General features: G+C 43.4%; 1 protein-coding gene across 1 annotated transcript in view; it reads left to right on the top strand.

Moving 5' to 3' along the window:
• LOC102485198 (S-adenosyl-L-methionine-dependent tRNA 4-demethylwyosine synthase) overlaps positions 1-1,988 on the top strand; it is a 169,297-nt gene extending 167,309 nt beyond the window's left edge. Inside the window, exon 16 of the mRNA XM_006155033.3 lies at positions 1,453-1,988. Within this exon, the coding sequence (XP_006155095.2) occupies positions 1,453-1,674 (222 nt within the window). The 3' untranslated portion in view covers positions 1,675-1,988. The remainder of the gene's footprint in view (positions 1-1,452) is intronic.
• Positions 1,989-17,519: the final 15,531 nt, after the last annotated feature.

Genomic DNA, 17,519 nt, shown 5'->3' with positions numbered 1-17,519 from the left:
TTTTCGCTATAGGGTGTGTGCGCTTGCCAGACAGACAGAGACATAGAGACAGAAAGCGAGAAATCACCCCTCAGGGGGGATGGTCACGCTGCAATCCCTTCTCCTCTATTCTCCTCCCAGGATCTTGAGCACGCACGCACATGCGCCTGGCGTGAGTTCTAAGCTACCAGGTCCGGGACACAAACCACGGTTGACTACGTGGGAGTCCAGTGACATAGCCATTACGCTAACTGCTGGTTCCCAGTTCTATAGTTTTGAGGCTCAACGCCTGGGAATGACAGTGGGTATTTTTTTTCACAGCAGCAGAGAACACTCGGGGACAGTCAGTTTTGGGAGGGAAAATGAAGGCATGATAATGGATTTTACATCTCAGGTTGTAGAATTAATAAGGCTCTTGGACACAGTTTCAAAGAATGGTCTTATTAGAAGAAAACTTTTCATAATTCATAGATAGACCAGTTAAACTTTTTCATTTGTTTGGGATGTTGTCCTCCTAGAAAGCACTCAGCTTTTGGGTAAAAAGAAAAAAATCAGATGTCATTTAAATCCAGTACATTTTTATAGTCTACATCCAGTAACCTGTATATTTCTAGTTTTTCTGAGCTGGAATAGAAAATTGTTACTTAACTTGATTTATAGACTCCATCAAGGTTTTTGAAAAGACAATGACATAAAAGAAAGACTAATCAGTTTAGAAGTCAAGTATCAACCAGCTTATTAGTTATGCATTTAACAAATGAATGCCAATCAGATGCTTTGGATTAAAAGCCTTCACAGTTCAGTTAGTATTTCCTTCAGAGCCTCTTGCACTTTTTTTCTGTTTTCTTCATTTCAGGTCATTATTCCACAGTGACTTTGGAGAAGCAATTTTCTTAAGAGAGTACAAATTGGATTATTCCCTTTTATTGAACCGAAATTCTCAACAAGGCTTTCCATTAATGAGATGTTGTATCTACATTAGGCTAAAAAGGCTAGTTTGAGTCATTTAGTTAGCATTTCAGAATTAGAAATCATTGATTAAGGCCTCACTAATAAGGAAAGTTAGTAATAAAAAGGATTCCACTAGGTGTTGTTAACACAGCCATGAAAATGCATACCAGATAAAAAGTGGCAGTGCTAGGAATTAGAATTAGCTTGACCATTAGCACATTGGTAACACCCAAAATGTGAACTCTTTGTCAAAGTCTCTGTCAGTAATTTTGCTCAGGACAATCCGACTTGTAGTCTAGGTCCAGCCTGACAGCAGTTCCAGAGGGAAAGAAACTCTGCTTTGACTGAAGCACACATTACTTTGATAGGAATCCCTATCCGGAACAAGAAAGAGTTTTCTTTAACATGATAGGAAAAAAAGATTAAGCACATATGTGATTTTAAAATATATGTATATATTTGGTATTTTTCCTATGTATGTTTTTCCTTGTGACCTGACAATTTTTTTTTTTCCTTTTCCAGTTTAAGATTGATAGAGAATGGTGGACATGGATCGATTATAACCGCTTCCAGGAGCTCGTCCAGGAATATGAAAATAGTGGTGGATCAAAAACTTTCAGCACAAAGGATTATATGGCAAAAACTCCTCACTGGGCATTATTTGGTGCCCGTGAAAGAGGCTTTGATCCCAAGGACAAAAGATATCAGAGAAAGAACAAGTCAAAGGATATTTCTGGATGTTGAGATATCTGACTTCAGGATGCTGAAGGACAAAAACTTGGTGACCCCAGAAGGTTCTTGGACTCTACTGTGATTTTTTTTCCAAGGGCAAATTACACAAATTATATTTCATATTGACGAGATTTTAAGACAAAACACAGGGACAGGAGACATTTTGAGTGTCTGAGACTCAGCCTTGGCATTTGTTTCAGAAACTCAGTCCCTTTTATGATTTTACTTCTGAGAGGGAAATTTTTGTGTGTGTAGGGGGGAAGTACACAATTGTCATTTAGGATTTAACTGATAGTTTTTAATTATAATTAGTAAGCCTTTCTAGACTGCTGTTTATGAGTGTGTCCATGAGGGATGAGTATCTGTTTCTGTTTCTCTTTCTCTTTCTAGGCCATTAGCTTTTTGTGGAACAACCATTTACTGTTGAATTGTATCCTTAGTTAAATGTATCTGCTCCCTCTAAGATAAGAATGAGATCCCTTTCTTATATCTTAAGATAAAACCTCCTGGGGCCAGCCGGTATCATGGTGATAAAGGCAGCTGGATCCCACATGGCCACGTGGTTCAAATCACAGACCCAGCAGCTTGAAAACTCTGGGTACATGTGTGTGCATGCCCAATATCCCAAAAGGAGGGAAAAATGGAAGAAAAGGGATTGCAGAAAAGGAGGGAGCACAGGGTGGGGGGGATGCTTTCTCACTTTTCTTCTCTCTTTCTCTCTCTTTGCCAAGTACACATACCCTTTAGCAACTTCAAAAAAAAAAAAAAAATAGATACCTCCCAAACATAATTTAAAATTGTCACAGTTCTCAATTATTTTCAAATACCATATAGATTACTTCAAAGTTTTTCTTATTACCAGCTCTTTATAAAATTTGAATTGGATTTAAAACTATCCTAGACTTTATACTGTTTCCATACAAATTGCCATGGAAGGTGACATGTGGGCCGGATCAGAGTAAAAGCTCTCTTCTGTAAGGGGACTTTATCTGCTCATGTGATGGCATTGAGTAATTAAGCTCATAAACGTACTTTGGAACAAGGAATATCACTGTTTTCTGCTTAGAAGGCCATTGGCCCCACTCTTTTCACACTCATACAGCGGGTCTATCTTCTGTCACTCTTTGTGGCCCTTCCTGTGTTACACAATCTGGTGCTGTTCTTCTAAGCCCTATCAAACACACTTCATCCTTACATGGCAGTCTTTTTGTAACACCTTCTACTCTGTGCTGAAGTAAAATTCATAGGTAATACTCTCTACCTGTCCCTACCTCAGGGGCAGTCAGTCTTGGGAGGGAAAATGAAAGCAAGATGATGAATTTTACATGTTGGGTAGTTCAAAACTGGGCACAATATTTATTTCTAAGTGGTAGAATAAAAACAGTTCTCTCTGGGGCCAATAGGTGGCTGGGGGTGTAGGCGCCTTGATCCCACATGGCCGACTCTATGGCTTGAGCAGAATGCCTAGCGAAAGTACATGTGTGCTCAGGATCCCTAGAGGAGAATGGAGGAGAAGGGATTGTGGAGTAGCCATTCCCCCTGCCCCCTCGGGGAGGGGGTGTGTGATTTCTTGCTTTCCCTCTCTGTTTCTCTCTGGTGAGCGCATGTGCCCTCTGGCAAAAACCTAAGAAAAAACAAAAACAAACCAGTTCTCCCCATTGTACATGGGTTGAGGAATATAGGAAAAAACAACTATTTTTCTCTTTGTGCCCACACCAAAGTACTCTCAGTGTTTCACTTCTGACACTAGATATGTGTGTTTCTTTTTACCCACACCAACCATCTGACTGCAACTGGTATTCTATAATTCGTTTCTCACACTAACTTGAATTAGTGCTGACTCCACAGAGAAAGGCCTCGGTCCCACAAGACCATTGCCAATGCAGATGCCAGCCACAGATTGGTCCCCAGAGTGGTCACAACTTCTGTCTACTTGGCCACAAATTGTGGTTCCCATGATCCCCTTGTCAGGTTTGCACATTTTGTAGAGTAGTTCACAGAATCCAGGAAAACTATTTACTTACTATTGTTGATTGATTACCAAGGATGTTTGAAAGGATACAGGTGGAGAAAGATATAGGCCAAGGTCTGGAAGCGTCCCAAGCACAGAAGCTTCTATCCTCATGGAGTTGGGGTACACCTCCCTCTAGCAGGTTAATATATTCACCCACCTGGAGGCTCTCCAAACCCCATAGCTCAGGGATTTAGTTCAAGCTTCATCGTTGGCATGATTGATCTCCAGCTTGTCTCCCTGGAGGGAAGGAATGGGACCCAAAGTTCCAAGCTTCTAATGGTGGTTTGATCTTTCTGGTGACCAGGCCCCACCCAGGAGCCCATCAAAAACAAGCTCTCATTAGAACAAAAGATGCTGCTATCACCTTGGAAATGCCAGCAGATTGGGAGCTCTGTGTCAGAACCTAGTCAAAAACCAAATATTAGGACAGGAAATTCTCCGAGCGTCCTTATTGTCTAGGAAATTAAAGAGTTTTAGGAGCTCTGTGCCAGGAACCAGTAGCAGAGACTGAATATGCATATCTCATTATGTCATAGATGGGATGACAAAGTATAGCAAGAATCCTGTCTTTTTTCTTGAACCCACCACATCTTCAAGCTTGTTTAGTATCCTGTTCTATTGACTTATGACCTAGACAGGATTGGTCTAGATTAATGAATCAGGATAATTTAAGTGGATGCATTTTATGGTATGTGAGATGTGGAGAGTTCCTAAGAAAATAGGCAAGCAGGGGTTAATAAAAGAGAGCCCACAATGAGCCTTACCTAAGGAAATAAGTAAACTCACTCGGGTTACTAAAAGGACCCAGGATAAAGCCCCCAAGATAAGCTTTCAGAACAGGGGAAATAAACTTCTAACACCTCTGGCACTACCCCCAGCACTCCTTCAGCTGATAGACATCCTGAATTTCTGAGCAATGCGAACCAATCAATAAAGCTGTTTAAAAAAAAAAAAAGGCAAACCTAGAAGTTTATGCAACTTAAGATAAAGGAAGCATCACATATGATTGGAGATCTGGGAGAAAAAGAGTATCGCTCAATTCTTTATACTGTAAATGGAAGAGGTATGCAAAGTAAGAAGCTCAGAGAAAAGCTTAGGTGAGAAAGACCTTTCTTGAGCTGAGGCTCCCAAACTCCCTTACATCGGACACTCCTGCAGAGCTAAACACACATTGTAGTTTCTGATTGTGTAGGTCTTCAGTGGAACGGAATTTGTATTTCTGTTGTTTCCTGGTGATGCTAATACTTCTAACCCAGAGACCACACTTCCAGAACCATTTGTAGATCTAAAAACTGTATGGTAAGAAATTTTTGAAAGGCCCCAACGTGCTTGACTGTAGAATGCTTCTAAGTATTTTATATATGAAGCATCACATCAACTATTGGGTCATCTGAAAAGTCGTGACACATTTTTGCATATAAAAACAGACAAAGTATGTCATGACTTTTCTGACAACCCCATAAAAAGGCAAAACAAAAATAATTTGCACAAAGTGTGATAGACACATTACTCAAAGAACTCATATAGTTTAAAAAAATATTAAGACTTGACTGGTTAAATGATCAAAGGACATAAGACAAAGTTATAAATGAAGATTTATAGATGACTACAAAATAGGAAGACTGTTGTTCACTTTCACCAAGGAAATACAAATTGAAACTTCTTCATCAAGTCAAAGTTTTTTTTAAATCATTATATTGGGGCCGGCAGGAGGCATGGTGGTTGTGGTGCTGGACTCCCACTTGGTCAACTGTGGTTCAAGTCCTAGATCTTGAGGCTTGTTTTCTCAATTTATCTTTTTTTCTCTCTCTCTGGTAAGATTAAAATAATAATAATAATAACTAAAATAAATAAATCTTTTAAAGAATCATTAATGTAGAATATGAGTTGTTTTGTTTATTCACTTACTACATGAGCGAGAGAGAAACAGCACATCCGTTAGGGTCTTGATGTCATGATCCACACCTAGCTTCAGCCAACCCTGGATAATGGACACACTTAATGCCTGAGGTACGCAGGAAGGTCTCCAGGTTCCAGATGTGAACCCAGAACCTTCCCATGTGGGTCAGCCTCACAGAGTATTGAGGCAGGAGACAGCTAGCAAATACAAGCAGGGAAAGAGGCTGGAGTGTCTGCCTGTGTGGCTAGACAGAAAAACTGGTCAGGGCAGAAAATTCCCTGCCCAAGGTAATGTTAGCAGGATTCCAGGTGGTGATATCTAGCTGATTAAAACACATTCAGTACAGCCAATGAGATGGATCAGTGGGTCCAGCCATGTCTTATAGAGCCAATGAGATGAGAACAATCAGTGGGCCCAGCCAATTATCAACCAACAGGACCTAAATTTAAAAAATGATGAACTGGAGCCAGGAGATGGTGTAAGAATTATGTCGCTGGATTCCCACGTGGTGGACTGCAGTTTGAGCTGGTGGCTTAAAACTCATGCTGTGTGTGTGTGTGTGTGCCCAAGATCCCAGGAGGAGAATGGAGAAGAAGGGATTGCAGTGTGGCCATTTCCCACTCGGGTGATATTTCACTTTTCCTCTCACTGTCTCTGTCTCTCTATCTCTCTGTCGAGTACATACATCCTAAGGCAAAGACCTCTAAAAAAAAGAATGTCAAGGCCTTTTGAGCCGCTCTTTGCTCAGGCCTGCTCCTATCTCTTGGGATTGTACTTTCCCTTTTACTTAATAAACTACCTTTTTCTTTAGCTATGGGTATGTTTCATTCAATTCTTTGAAGCATCAAGAACCTGAATATCATTGCAGAAGCCATCCCACCTTAGCATCACATTTTACCACTGCCCCACTGCCTGGTTCCAGAATAGAGACTTGCTCTGTCTCTAGCGAGCATACATGCCCTATAGCAAAAGGAAATTGGCAATATCTACCAAGAACCTTTATCTTCACCTTGGGTTAAATGATTTAAAGGAAAAAATAGTTGTATGTTTAAAGATATTTATTAAAGCATTTTATAATAGCAAACCCCAGGAAGCTAAAATAAAATGCAGAGGCAGGGTGCCAGCAGGTGGTGTAGTGGTTGTGGTTCTGGACTCCCACATGGCTGATGATGGTTCTGAGTCCTGGACCTAGCGGCTTGAAACTCAGCAGGGCACATGTGCATGTGTGCTCAAAATTCCGAGAGGATAATGGAGAAGGAATCGTGGGGTGGCCATTCCCTCAGGAGGTGATTTCTCACTTTCTGCCCCCCTGTCTCCAGCGAGTGTATGTGTCCTATAGCAAAACTCTCCTAAAAAATGCAGTAGGCATTTAATAGTTCTTGAAAGAATGGCAAAATTATTGGGTTGTTGGAAAAGTCATGACACATTTTTGTGTAGAAAAAAATACATCATGACTTTTCTGATAACCCAATATTATACCATAATAACTAGGCAATTTACCCTTTCAACAAATACTGACTGGGGATTTATTGGTAAGTAAAAGAAAAAGAGGAACATAATTCCTACCAGTATGATCCTTACAGACATCCACCAGAGATAGACTCCCGGGAATAAATGTTAGACAGCACACATACCCTTGGTAAGTACCACAAAGAGGGACCGTCTCAGTGTGAGTGTGTGATTGGGTGTTTTGGAGGAGATGTGCACTGACCCTGCTGGTGCTTAAGAGAAAGATCCTTCCCATTCCAGAGTTAGAAGGTAGGGGAAGAAAGAGAACGTGGTGGGAAGAGCACAGAGGTTGGAGCTGAGGGATGATGCAGAAGATGTAGAAAAGGGTCAGACTACACAGGGAAGTCTGAGGCAAAATCCCGGGTGATGACTCAGGGAGATGTAGTCCAGACCAGGCCCTAGGAACAATTATACAAAGGAACAACATAATTAGATTTGCATTTTAATAAGATCACTTTAGCTGCAGGTTGGAAATGGCTTGGAAAGGCCAAAAGGGAAGAGATGAATTGGTATTTTCATAGAATAGGCAGGATGTAAAGGCCTGGGTGTTGGCTTTGTGCAGTACACAACCGCATGTGCTAGCCCTGGTAGTTGGATGGAGGAGAGTGGATGGATTTAAGAGACCTAGGAGGTAACCCTTCATTGAGTTGGCCACAGATTGTGTAGACAAGGTAGGGGAAATAAAATGTCAAGGGTGACTCCTGAGTTTCTGGCTTGAGAACAGCATGGATGATGGTGCCATTCTCCAGACTGGCTAAATCTGGAAGAGAACCAGGTGTGCGTGTTGGGGGACAGGAGGCGGGCTTGAGTTCATTTGTGGACTTGAGGCATGGAACTGGCTCAGACTCTCAAGGGAAAGGTCAAGACAGCAGTCAGGTCTGGAAGGGACATGTGTGAATCATCATTCTGTAAGTTATAATCAAAAGCTCAAGGAGGACTGAGATCTCCTAAGAAGAGAAGATAAAATGGGAACAGGAGAGACCCAGCCTTGTTGAACTCTACCATAGGAGGTGAGTCAACAGGTGAGAGAGATGGGGGATTGGGTGGGGAACCAGGCCACGGCATCACAGAAACTCAGTGAGGAGGGTGAATTAAAACACACACACACAAAACAAACAAACAAGTCATCGGTCTCAGAGGCCAGTGAGAAGTGAGTTCCAGGAAGATGACAGAAATCTGTCCTGAAGGTCTGGCCCTGTAGTGAATAGTTAAGGGAGCTGAATCCCTCATGGCCCAAGGGTGTTCGAATCCCAGCTCTGGGGGCTTAAAAAACAGGGGGTTGGGGTTGGGGGTGGGGTTACCAGTCCCGGAGCCTAGTGTTTACAGGAACTGGATCCTCCCACGTAGTCAACCTGCAATTTGAATCCTAACCCTGGAAGCTTGGGAAAAAAAAAATTCTTGTGTACGTGTGTGTATGTCCCAAATCCCAACATGATGGAGAAACGGAGAAGGGACTGTGGTGTAGCTATGCCCTATGGGAGGGTACTTTCTCCCTGCCCTGCTCCATTCCATCTCTCTGGCATGCATACTCCCTCTGGCAATGGAAAAAGAAGAAAGAAAAATGTCCTTTGGATGGTAGAATGCTGGCAGCCAGTGGAAGTTTCTGAAGGATTCTCAGTGGCAGAGATAGTACTATGTTTAAAACATGGAACACAAAATTACAATATCTTAATTATGTAAAAATCATGTATGGGGGGAGCAGGTGGCATAGTGGTTAAGGCACTGGTCACCACATTGCTGACTGTGGTTTGGGTCCTGGATCCAGCAGCTTGATGCTAACGCCGGGTGCATGTGCGTGCATGCCCACAATCCCAAGAAGAGAATGGAGGGGAAAGGATCTTGGCCTGGCCATCCCCCTGGGGAATGATTTCTTGCTTTTTGTCTCTGTCTTTCTCTATTTCTATAGCAAACTCACATGCCCTATAGTGAAGATCTCTCAAAAAAAAAAAAAATCACGTATGAACATATAGAAATAGAGGTGTATTATTTTAATTAAATAAATAAATACAAGGTATGAGGAGATATGTTTTCTACTTCTTTGTGAAGTAAGCCTTTCAACTTTTTCCCTAAATAAGAACCTGAAATTGGAATTCAGCCTATAGCTGGAGTTAAAATATATTCACAACAAAGTATTTTGTCAGCTGAAAGATTATTTAATCTTTTTGTTGTTCTTTCAGTGCAGTAGGTTGTTTTTCTCACTTTTTATTTAAATACAAATTGATGAACTCCTGCTGGGGCACTATTGATTTAATGCAAGTTAGCAGTGACTAATCTCGTTGGCCATTAGCCTGCTTAGTGTTTTTGTCCTTTACTGCTTTCTTTTCATTTACTATAATAAAGCATGTTATTTTCATGACTATGTTTTGAAGATGTCTAATGCTGTGTTGTAAATTGTTATATTTTCTGGCACTAAAAGTCCCTCCTGTTTGCAAGAAATCCAAGTATGTTTAGATTTCTAATTGATTCTTGAGAATTCTGGCCTAGGTGTTAGAGGAAGAGAAACCCTGGTAGGCGTCACAGACCTAAAGCAGGGGTGGGTGCATCTGACCTCTAGAGAAACTACTCATGCAGGCAAGAAAAGACAGCCCCGGGACCAGCAGTTAGCGTAATGGCTATGTCGCTGGACTCCCATGTAGTCAACCGTGGTTTGCGTCCCGGACCCGGTGGCTTAAAACTCACGCTGGGTGCGTGTGCATGCGTGCCCAAGATCCCGAGAGGAGAATGGAGGAGAAGGGATTGCGGCGTGACCATCCCCCCTGGGGGGTGATTTCTTGCTGTCTGTCTCTCTGTCTCTCTCTGTCTGTCTGGCGAGCGCATGTTCCCTGTAGCGAAAATCTCTCCAAAAAAAAAAGACAGCGCGTATTTGCAGAAAATCTCAACAGGCGAATCTTCTATCAGTCTCTCGGTTTCCTCTAGCTTTAGAAAATACTTAAACAATTTTTTTTTATTTGTTTCTTTTATAATTGAGATAGAGAGCCAGCACATCCAGCAGGGTCCCAACACCATAATCCACTTGGAACCATAGCCAGCTCCATATCATGGGCACACGTGCCTGGCACACTCAGGGAGGTCTCCAGACTTGAGCCCAGAACCCTTCCATATGGGTCAGCCTGCAGAACATCATGGTTTACTGGGGCATGACTGTCTGGCATCCCTAGTTTTTGCAAATTCTTACCAAAGACACTGAAGTCCTTATGTATGCACTAAAAACAAACAAACAAACAAACAAACAAAAGCACTGAAGTCCCAGATAATGTCTTCACCTTCTTCTTTATTGAGGAAGTTAATTAATTTGGTAGCAAATAATTGTCTCTTGTTGAGAACTAGAAACTTATACTCTAGCTAAGGAGAAGTTAGATAAAATAACTTAGACTGTTGAAAAGTAGTTTTTCAAACTACTGCTCCTTTCTCTTCCCTACAAAGTGTGGGTGTAATGGTGGAGGAGAGGTGTCCCTGCACTCACCTGCAAGGAGGAGCCTGCAGTTTTCCTGTGCTTGGGCCCCAGAAGTTGGAGGGATTGGCCTGTCTCTGAGCACACTAACCCCTGCTGTGGTACAGGTCAGGACATGCCAGTCTTAACAATATCAGATTTCTTCCTCCTCTAAGATGGGGATAGATGGGAGGGCTCAGGAGCATTAACAACATACAGCTTAAGACCAGCAGGTGAAATAGTGGTTAAGATACTGGACTCCTACATGGTCAAGAGCAGTTCAAGTCCTGGAACTGGTGGCTTGAAAATCGTGTCAGGTATGTGTGAGTGCATGACCAAAATCCCAGGAGGAGAAAGAAAGAGAAGGGATTGTGATATGGCCATCCCCCTAGATAGCGATTTCTCACTTTCCCTCTATCTCTCTCTGGCAAGCACACATGCCATATGGTAAAAATCTTTAAAAAAACAACAAAAAACAAACAAACAAAAACCAACCAGGTGCATGTGCATACTTGCCCAAAATCCTGAGAGGAGCATGGAGGAGAAGACATTGCAGTGTGGCCATCCTCCTGGGGGGTGATTTCTTGCTTTTTGTTTCTCTGTGTCTCTAGGGAGCGCATGTGCCCTATAGTAAAAATCTCTCTCAAAAAAATAAATACAGCTCACTTCACAGTGGTCGAGCAGGAATCACTTGTGAAAACATGTGCACAGGGCATAAGGACACTACTATGGCTTAAATGTGTCCTCAAAATGCATGCGTTGGAAACTCAGTCTCCAATATGACAGTGTTATGGACAGGGATTTTTTAAAAAAATAATTATTTATTTAACTTTATTCATTAATTTATTTTTTAATTTGGCCAGACACACACATACACACACACACACACACACACAGAAAGTGAAAAAACAAGCCACCGAGTCCGGGACTGGAACTGTGGTTAAACCTCATAGGGGAGTGTACAGTCCCTTAACCACCACACCACCCACTGGCCCCTGGACAGAGATTAATGGAAGGTAATTTGGCTATGAAGTCAGAGACAATGGATTACTGCTGTTGTCATGGGGCTGAGTTCTTTTTTAGAAACATAAAATCATGGGGCCAGCAGGTAGTATGGTGGCTAAGGACACTGGACTCCCACATGGCCGGCCGCGGTTCGAGTCCGGGACCTGACGACTTGCTTTCTCTCTCTCTCTCTCTCTCTCTCTCTGTCTCTCCTTGGTCAAATTAAAATAAATAAATAAAGTTAAATAAAATAATTCTTTAAAAAAAAGAAACATAAAAACATGACAACACTAAATATAGATATATATAGACACACATATTCAAGCATAAATACTTAGGTATACAAATGACAGTCAAATGATTATAACAGTTATGAGCAGATGAAGTGTATTCATAAGAAATTGCTCAAAAAGCAAAACATATAAATGCTTATCATGTAGTGGTAATTGTGTGCACCCAGCTCTGTAACTGTGGTTACTGACATATGACAAGCAACCCAAGTCTTTCGATGAGATCTATCGAAAGCCAGGATGGGGGACCAGCAGATGGTGTAGTGGTTAAGACGAGTCCTGGACCCAGTGGCTTGAAACTCACACTGGGAGAGAGTGTGTGCATGCCCCAAATTCTGAGAGGAGAATGGAGAATGGATTGTAGCCTGGCCATCCCCTGGGGGGTGATTTCTCATTTTCTCTATCTCTCAGGCAAGTGCACATGCCCTACAGCCAAAAACCAAAACAAAACAAAAAAGAAAATATAAAGAAAAAGAAAAAGAAAAGCCAGGATGGGTCATTACCACATATGCAGTAGCCCAAAGAGCTGAGATCTTGAGAAATATTACCTCTCATGAATACAGTTGTACAAAAAAAGATAGGTATTCATTTACTGAGGAAGCTTCTACATGTTTACGTATACACGCGAAGTCATTGTTGCGGTAACATACCTTCTTGGGCTCAAATTTACAAAATGTCTGTAAAACAAATTAGAACTCTGTTCTGGTCTTTACACAATTTATACCTCCAGGCAAAGATGAAATACATAGCAATGCTCACAATTTTAAATAGTGGGAAAAAAAATGAAAAATGAAAATCTCTTCCTGAAAATACGGCTTTTTACTCCTCTAACATGGCCTTTATTTTCGACAGGAATTGTGGTTTTCAGGATTTCAGCCTTCAGGATTTGAACATTTGGATATTCATCTTTCAGACTTTCAGGATGATGATTAGCACCATGCTTTGGAGTTGCAGGTGTTGGGTGTTGTGATAGAAACTCTGTAAGCCGTGCTATTCCTCTGAGTGATGTGTGTTCTACTTAGCCATCAGCCTGCATTGACGGACAATAACAGAAGTAAGACTAGTGGCCATTTATTGAGCCCTTACTATAGGGATTAAATGGCAGATACTGGTCAGAACTGTAACTCCATAACTGAAGCCAAACTTCATCTCCCTCCTCTGGCTAGCCACCAGACAGGCTGGCTGCAAGAGTGATGGTGTAGGTGTACATTAGACTTATCCCTTCCCTCTCTACCCTCCAGTGCCTCCTTTAGTCCAAGGGAAGTCCCCAGTCCTCAGCATGGCTTCCCATGCCCTGACCTCCGCTCTCATGTACACCTAACTCTCCAGTCCTGTGGGACAGCCCACGGGCCTGTGAACCAGTGGACAGTCCCCATTCTCTCGTGCGCCGCTGATACAATCTGTAACACCCATCCTCACTTCCATCCCTCTGACCAGCTCCTACTGAGCTTCCAAACCCAACTTTTGGGTTTGCGATTTGCCTTATTTAGATGATCTCACTGGCTTAATGGTGAAAGTACACATTTGCTTGATTTTTTTTCATCTAAGCCAACTCAGAACATAGCTTTTGAATGTATTTGCATAATTCATAGCATTCGACTGTAGGACTGAGAGAAATATTAGTCTGGTGGCAGAGCACCCTTATTCATGGTGCCCCATCTTCAGGGTCAGGGCCTGAGGGAGGAGTGGGATGGTTTCCAAATGAGAGGAGCAAGTCCAGCAGGGAAGTGCCCGAGACACGTGCTCAGATGGCCAACCCAGGAGACCTGACCTCTGGATTCATGCTTGAGTCAGAATAGTATTCACTCTGTACCTAACTTGAAAAAAAAAGGATAGTTGGAAGCAAAACATGGATAACACTTTCATAATTTTCACTTTGGAGGTGGTATTGTCCTCTCATTTTCCTAAACTGGTACTCCATGGGGAAAGATGTTTGTACAGAAGAGGACTCGCCTGTAGTCAAAGAAAGGAAAGCGTGCATCAGCATACCTTCTACTGCCCATAGCAGAATTACCTACAGACATGGCTTTAAAAAACAGGAGTCTTGGCTGGCCCTGTGGCCTGTTGGTTAAGGGAGCCAGATCCTGCATGGCCAACCAAGCAGTCTGAGTTCCAGTCCCAGTGGGTCCTGGGATGAGCAGCATGCTGGCAGAGCCAGTGGAGCCGACTGGAGTCACACCTTCAAATCAAGCTGGAAGGAAGAGCTTCTTTTCCTCTTTGGACACAAAATATTATATAAGGATGAAAGATCTGCCCTGCCCACTTTCTTGTCCCTGGCTGTGAGCCGAGGCTGACCTGGGAGGTGGAGAACTTAATCTTAATCCCTGTGCCCAGGTATTCCTGAGCACAGCTTTGGACGATGCACCCCAGTTTTCGGAAAGAAAAATCACCTTTGTCACTTGGGTTCGCTGGAATTGGGTTTATCCCTTGCAATAAAGTCTTGACTGGTGTAATAGCACAGTGTTGGCCAAAGCCCACTGTGCCACTTCGCTGTCACCTCTCCTGAGAGTGTCCCTGTCCTATTGAAGCTGATTGGATGGAGGAAGAGAACAGCCCCGCGGGAGGCCTGTGCAGTTTCTTATCCTAGCAAAGACTTTGCCTCTGAGGCTTCTTTTCATTTCAAGCCATCAAAGGGCCCCTCTGGTCCCAGCAGCCCTGGCTGTCCTCTTGTGCACAGCCACGTGGGTGTGAATGCCGCCCACCCCCCAAGAGTGGCAGGAGCCTGTTGTAGGTGTAAAACTCGCTCCACCTTTTAACTCCCTTGGGAGGATGTGCCTGGGGCCAGGCTGCGGGAGCCCATGAAGTAGCCAGAGCTCAGAGGAGCAGGTACTATCAGCAGTTTGCTCACCTTGTGGGATCTGCGAGCAGCCCACCCCAGCTGGAGTGTTCTCTAGCCTTTATCAACAAGATTAGCCTTTAATCAGAAGAATGATGACTTGATTCCCTGTTTTCTCCTCCTGAATAAAACTCCCTCCTGAGTGTTCCTTTCCCACGGATTGGCCAACCTGCAACCTATTTTTGTATGGCTGTGAGCTAAGAAGGGTTTTCACACTTTAAATGGATGAAAAGAATCAGAATAGTATTTCATGACATGTGAAAAAAAATCACATGAGATGCAAATGCCAGCATCCGTAAGTGAAGGCATAGTGGAAGGCGGCCACACTCATTTATTTGTGTGTTGTCTAAGGCTATTTTCACGCTACAGTGGCAGAGGGTGAATAGTTGAGACAGAGATCATATGACCCTTTACCAAAAAGGTCTGTGGACCCTGCTCTGTCCTTTCTGGTGACTCCCATCCAAATCTCCCAGAGAAGGGAGCACTCATTGCACTGCTTCTAGGTGGGGACTGAGAGTTTAAAGGGACACAGAAAGAGGATGCTGTTTATACCAAAGACTTAACTGTTAGCGCTGGAATCACAGATGTCTCTGGGGAACTTGGGAGTGGGTGGACTTCTGATACTCTTTGAATCACAGTATGCATCCATGTATGCTCCAGGTGCAGTCTGACCCCACAGCAGCAGGGGGCTGCTGCTACTTCCGCAACATCCCTGTCACCTGTGCGGGGGCTGTCCACTGGCCCTGGCTGGTCCCATAAAGAAAGGCCTGAGTTCTCTCGTGTCCTGAGCCAGCTACTGTTTCTACCTTAGTATGGGGACTCAGGAAATTAATTGGGACTTTGGGCCAGGATGTCTTTGGGGTCTCCTGGCAATCTCTTGCCAATTTCCTATTTGGAACCCCAAGTCTTGAGGCTGCTGTGATTGCCCACAGGCAGCCTGGCCATGATGCGGTTACCCCAGATTCTGTTCTGAGTCCTGTCACCTGCCGCCACCTGTTTCTTGGAATTGGCTGATCCAAGAGGCACCTGTAGAACTGTCAGGCTGAGTACCTAGTGACCATGACCCATCGTTGTTGAATTTGACATTGATGGAGGAGACCACAGTGATCTTTAGTGCACATTTCACTGCAAGAAATAGTCCTTTATCAACGGCGGCTCAAGCACAAATAACATTCAATCATCTCATATAGTAAGAATCTGGAAGTGGATGTTCTGCATTTGCTTTGGTACTCAGCAATGCCAGCAAGCCTCAGACTCCATCTTTCCATTTTACTGTCCTCACAAATGGTCACCATAGGTCTAGGCATCACAACCACTTTCAAAGGCAAGATGGCCAGGGAAGTGAAAGACTTCATCTTGCTTGGCTCGTGCCGTCTATCAGTTTGCAGACAAAGAGACTTCCTGGTACCTGAGCAGAGTCAGGATTCTGTAACAGGAAGAAGAGGAGAAGCAGATTTTGTGGATACCACCCCACGACAACCACTGGGAAGGGAAACCGCAAGGACTTTATGGGTACTTGAGGAGATAGTTCTTTCTGTCCTTTTCTGTTCCAAAAGTGCACTGGAGTGATACATATAGGGGAAAGGCAGGCAGGCAGCTCAGTGTTGGGGCTCCATTTTAATCCTCAAAATCCTGGAGGGAAGTCTACTGGCCAGCCCAGGATGGTGGATCACAAAGCAGTGAACCTAATTCCTTAGAAAACCAGGTTGGCAAGATCAACCACAGGTCCTATAAAAAGCCTCAGATTATTTGGTGGCGGCTTGTATGTAGGTCTAAGAGGCAGGGAGGTTTGGCATACCCAGTCTGCCTTCCTTTCCCTCTACTCCTCAGGAAATCCCAAGTATAAAATGCCAATATTGTGATGAGCTGGAGCAAGCCAGGGTCTTGCTGCTGAAGAACATGGCCAACCCCACAGGGATCACAGGTTGTCATGGAGCCTGTTTTCCAGAGTAGGCATTCTCTTTTCTCTCCTTTCCAAGCCTTTCTGACTCATGCTAAGGCCTTGTCTCAGGAAGCCCCCATTGTTTCACAGATGGATGGTCAAGAGTTGGTGCTTCATGCTCGACTTTGAGCAACTGACTTTGTAATTGCAAAGCTATGCCTCTACATGGGGCCAGCATGTGGCATGGTGGCTAAGGTGTTGGATTCCCACATGATCAACTACAGTTCCGAGTCCTGGACCTGGTGGCTTGAAAATCATGCTGGGTGCATATGCGTACATGCCCAAAGTCCCAAGAGGAAATGGAGAAAGGATCATGGGGGCTGGGGGGCGGGGGTGATTTCTCACTTTCCCTTTCTCTCTCTCTCTCTGTCTCTCTTCAGTGAGTTCCTGTGCCCTGTGGCTTAAAAAAAAATTTTTTTTTTAAATGTATACCTCAGGGTCAGTAGGTGATGTAGAGGTTATGTTGCTGACTCCCACATGGCTAACCGTGGTTTGAGTCCCAGACCTGGTGGCTTAAAACTCATGCCAGGTGTGTATATGTGTGCCCAAGATCTCAAGAGAAGAATGGAAGAGAACAGATTGCGGCATGGCCATCCCCGCTCGGGGGTCATTTCTCATTTTTCCTCTCACTGTCTCTGTCTCTGTCTCTGTCTCTCTCTCTTCGAGCACACATGCCCTAAGGAAAAAGTTCTAAGGAAAAAAGAAAAGGTATGCCTCTCTAATAGGTTGTCCCGATCCTTGAATTCTTGGGACAGATTTTGGAAACTCCTTTCTTAGCCTGTTCCATGAATAATGAGAGTCCTCTTGAGGCAAAAAGAAAGCTAGAAAATGGAAACAGGTAACTGGGCTGGAGTATTTGCCTATGTGGCTAGTTAGAAAAAAGTGATCAGGGCAGAAAATTCACAGCTCAAGGTAAAGTGAAAGACTTCAT

Source organism: Tupaia chinensis, unplaced genomic scaffold (assembly GCF_000334495.1).
Source record: "Tupaia chinensis unplaced genomic scaffold, TupChi_1.0 Scaffold000429_1, whole genome shotgun sequence".
Taxonomy (NCBI): Eukaryota; Metazoa; Chordata; class Mammalia; order Scandentia; family Tupaiidae; genus Tupaia; species Tupaia belangeri.
Note: the sequence above shows the minus strand (reverse complement) of the source record. Positions and strands in the feature narration are given on the sequence as shown.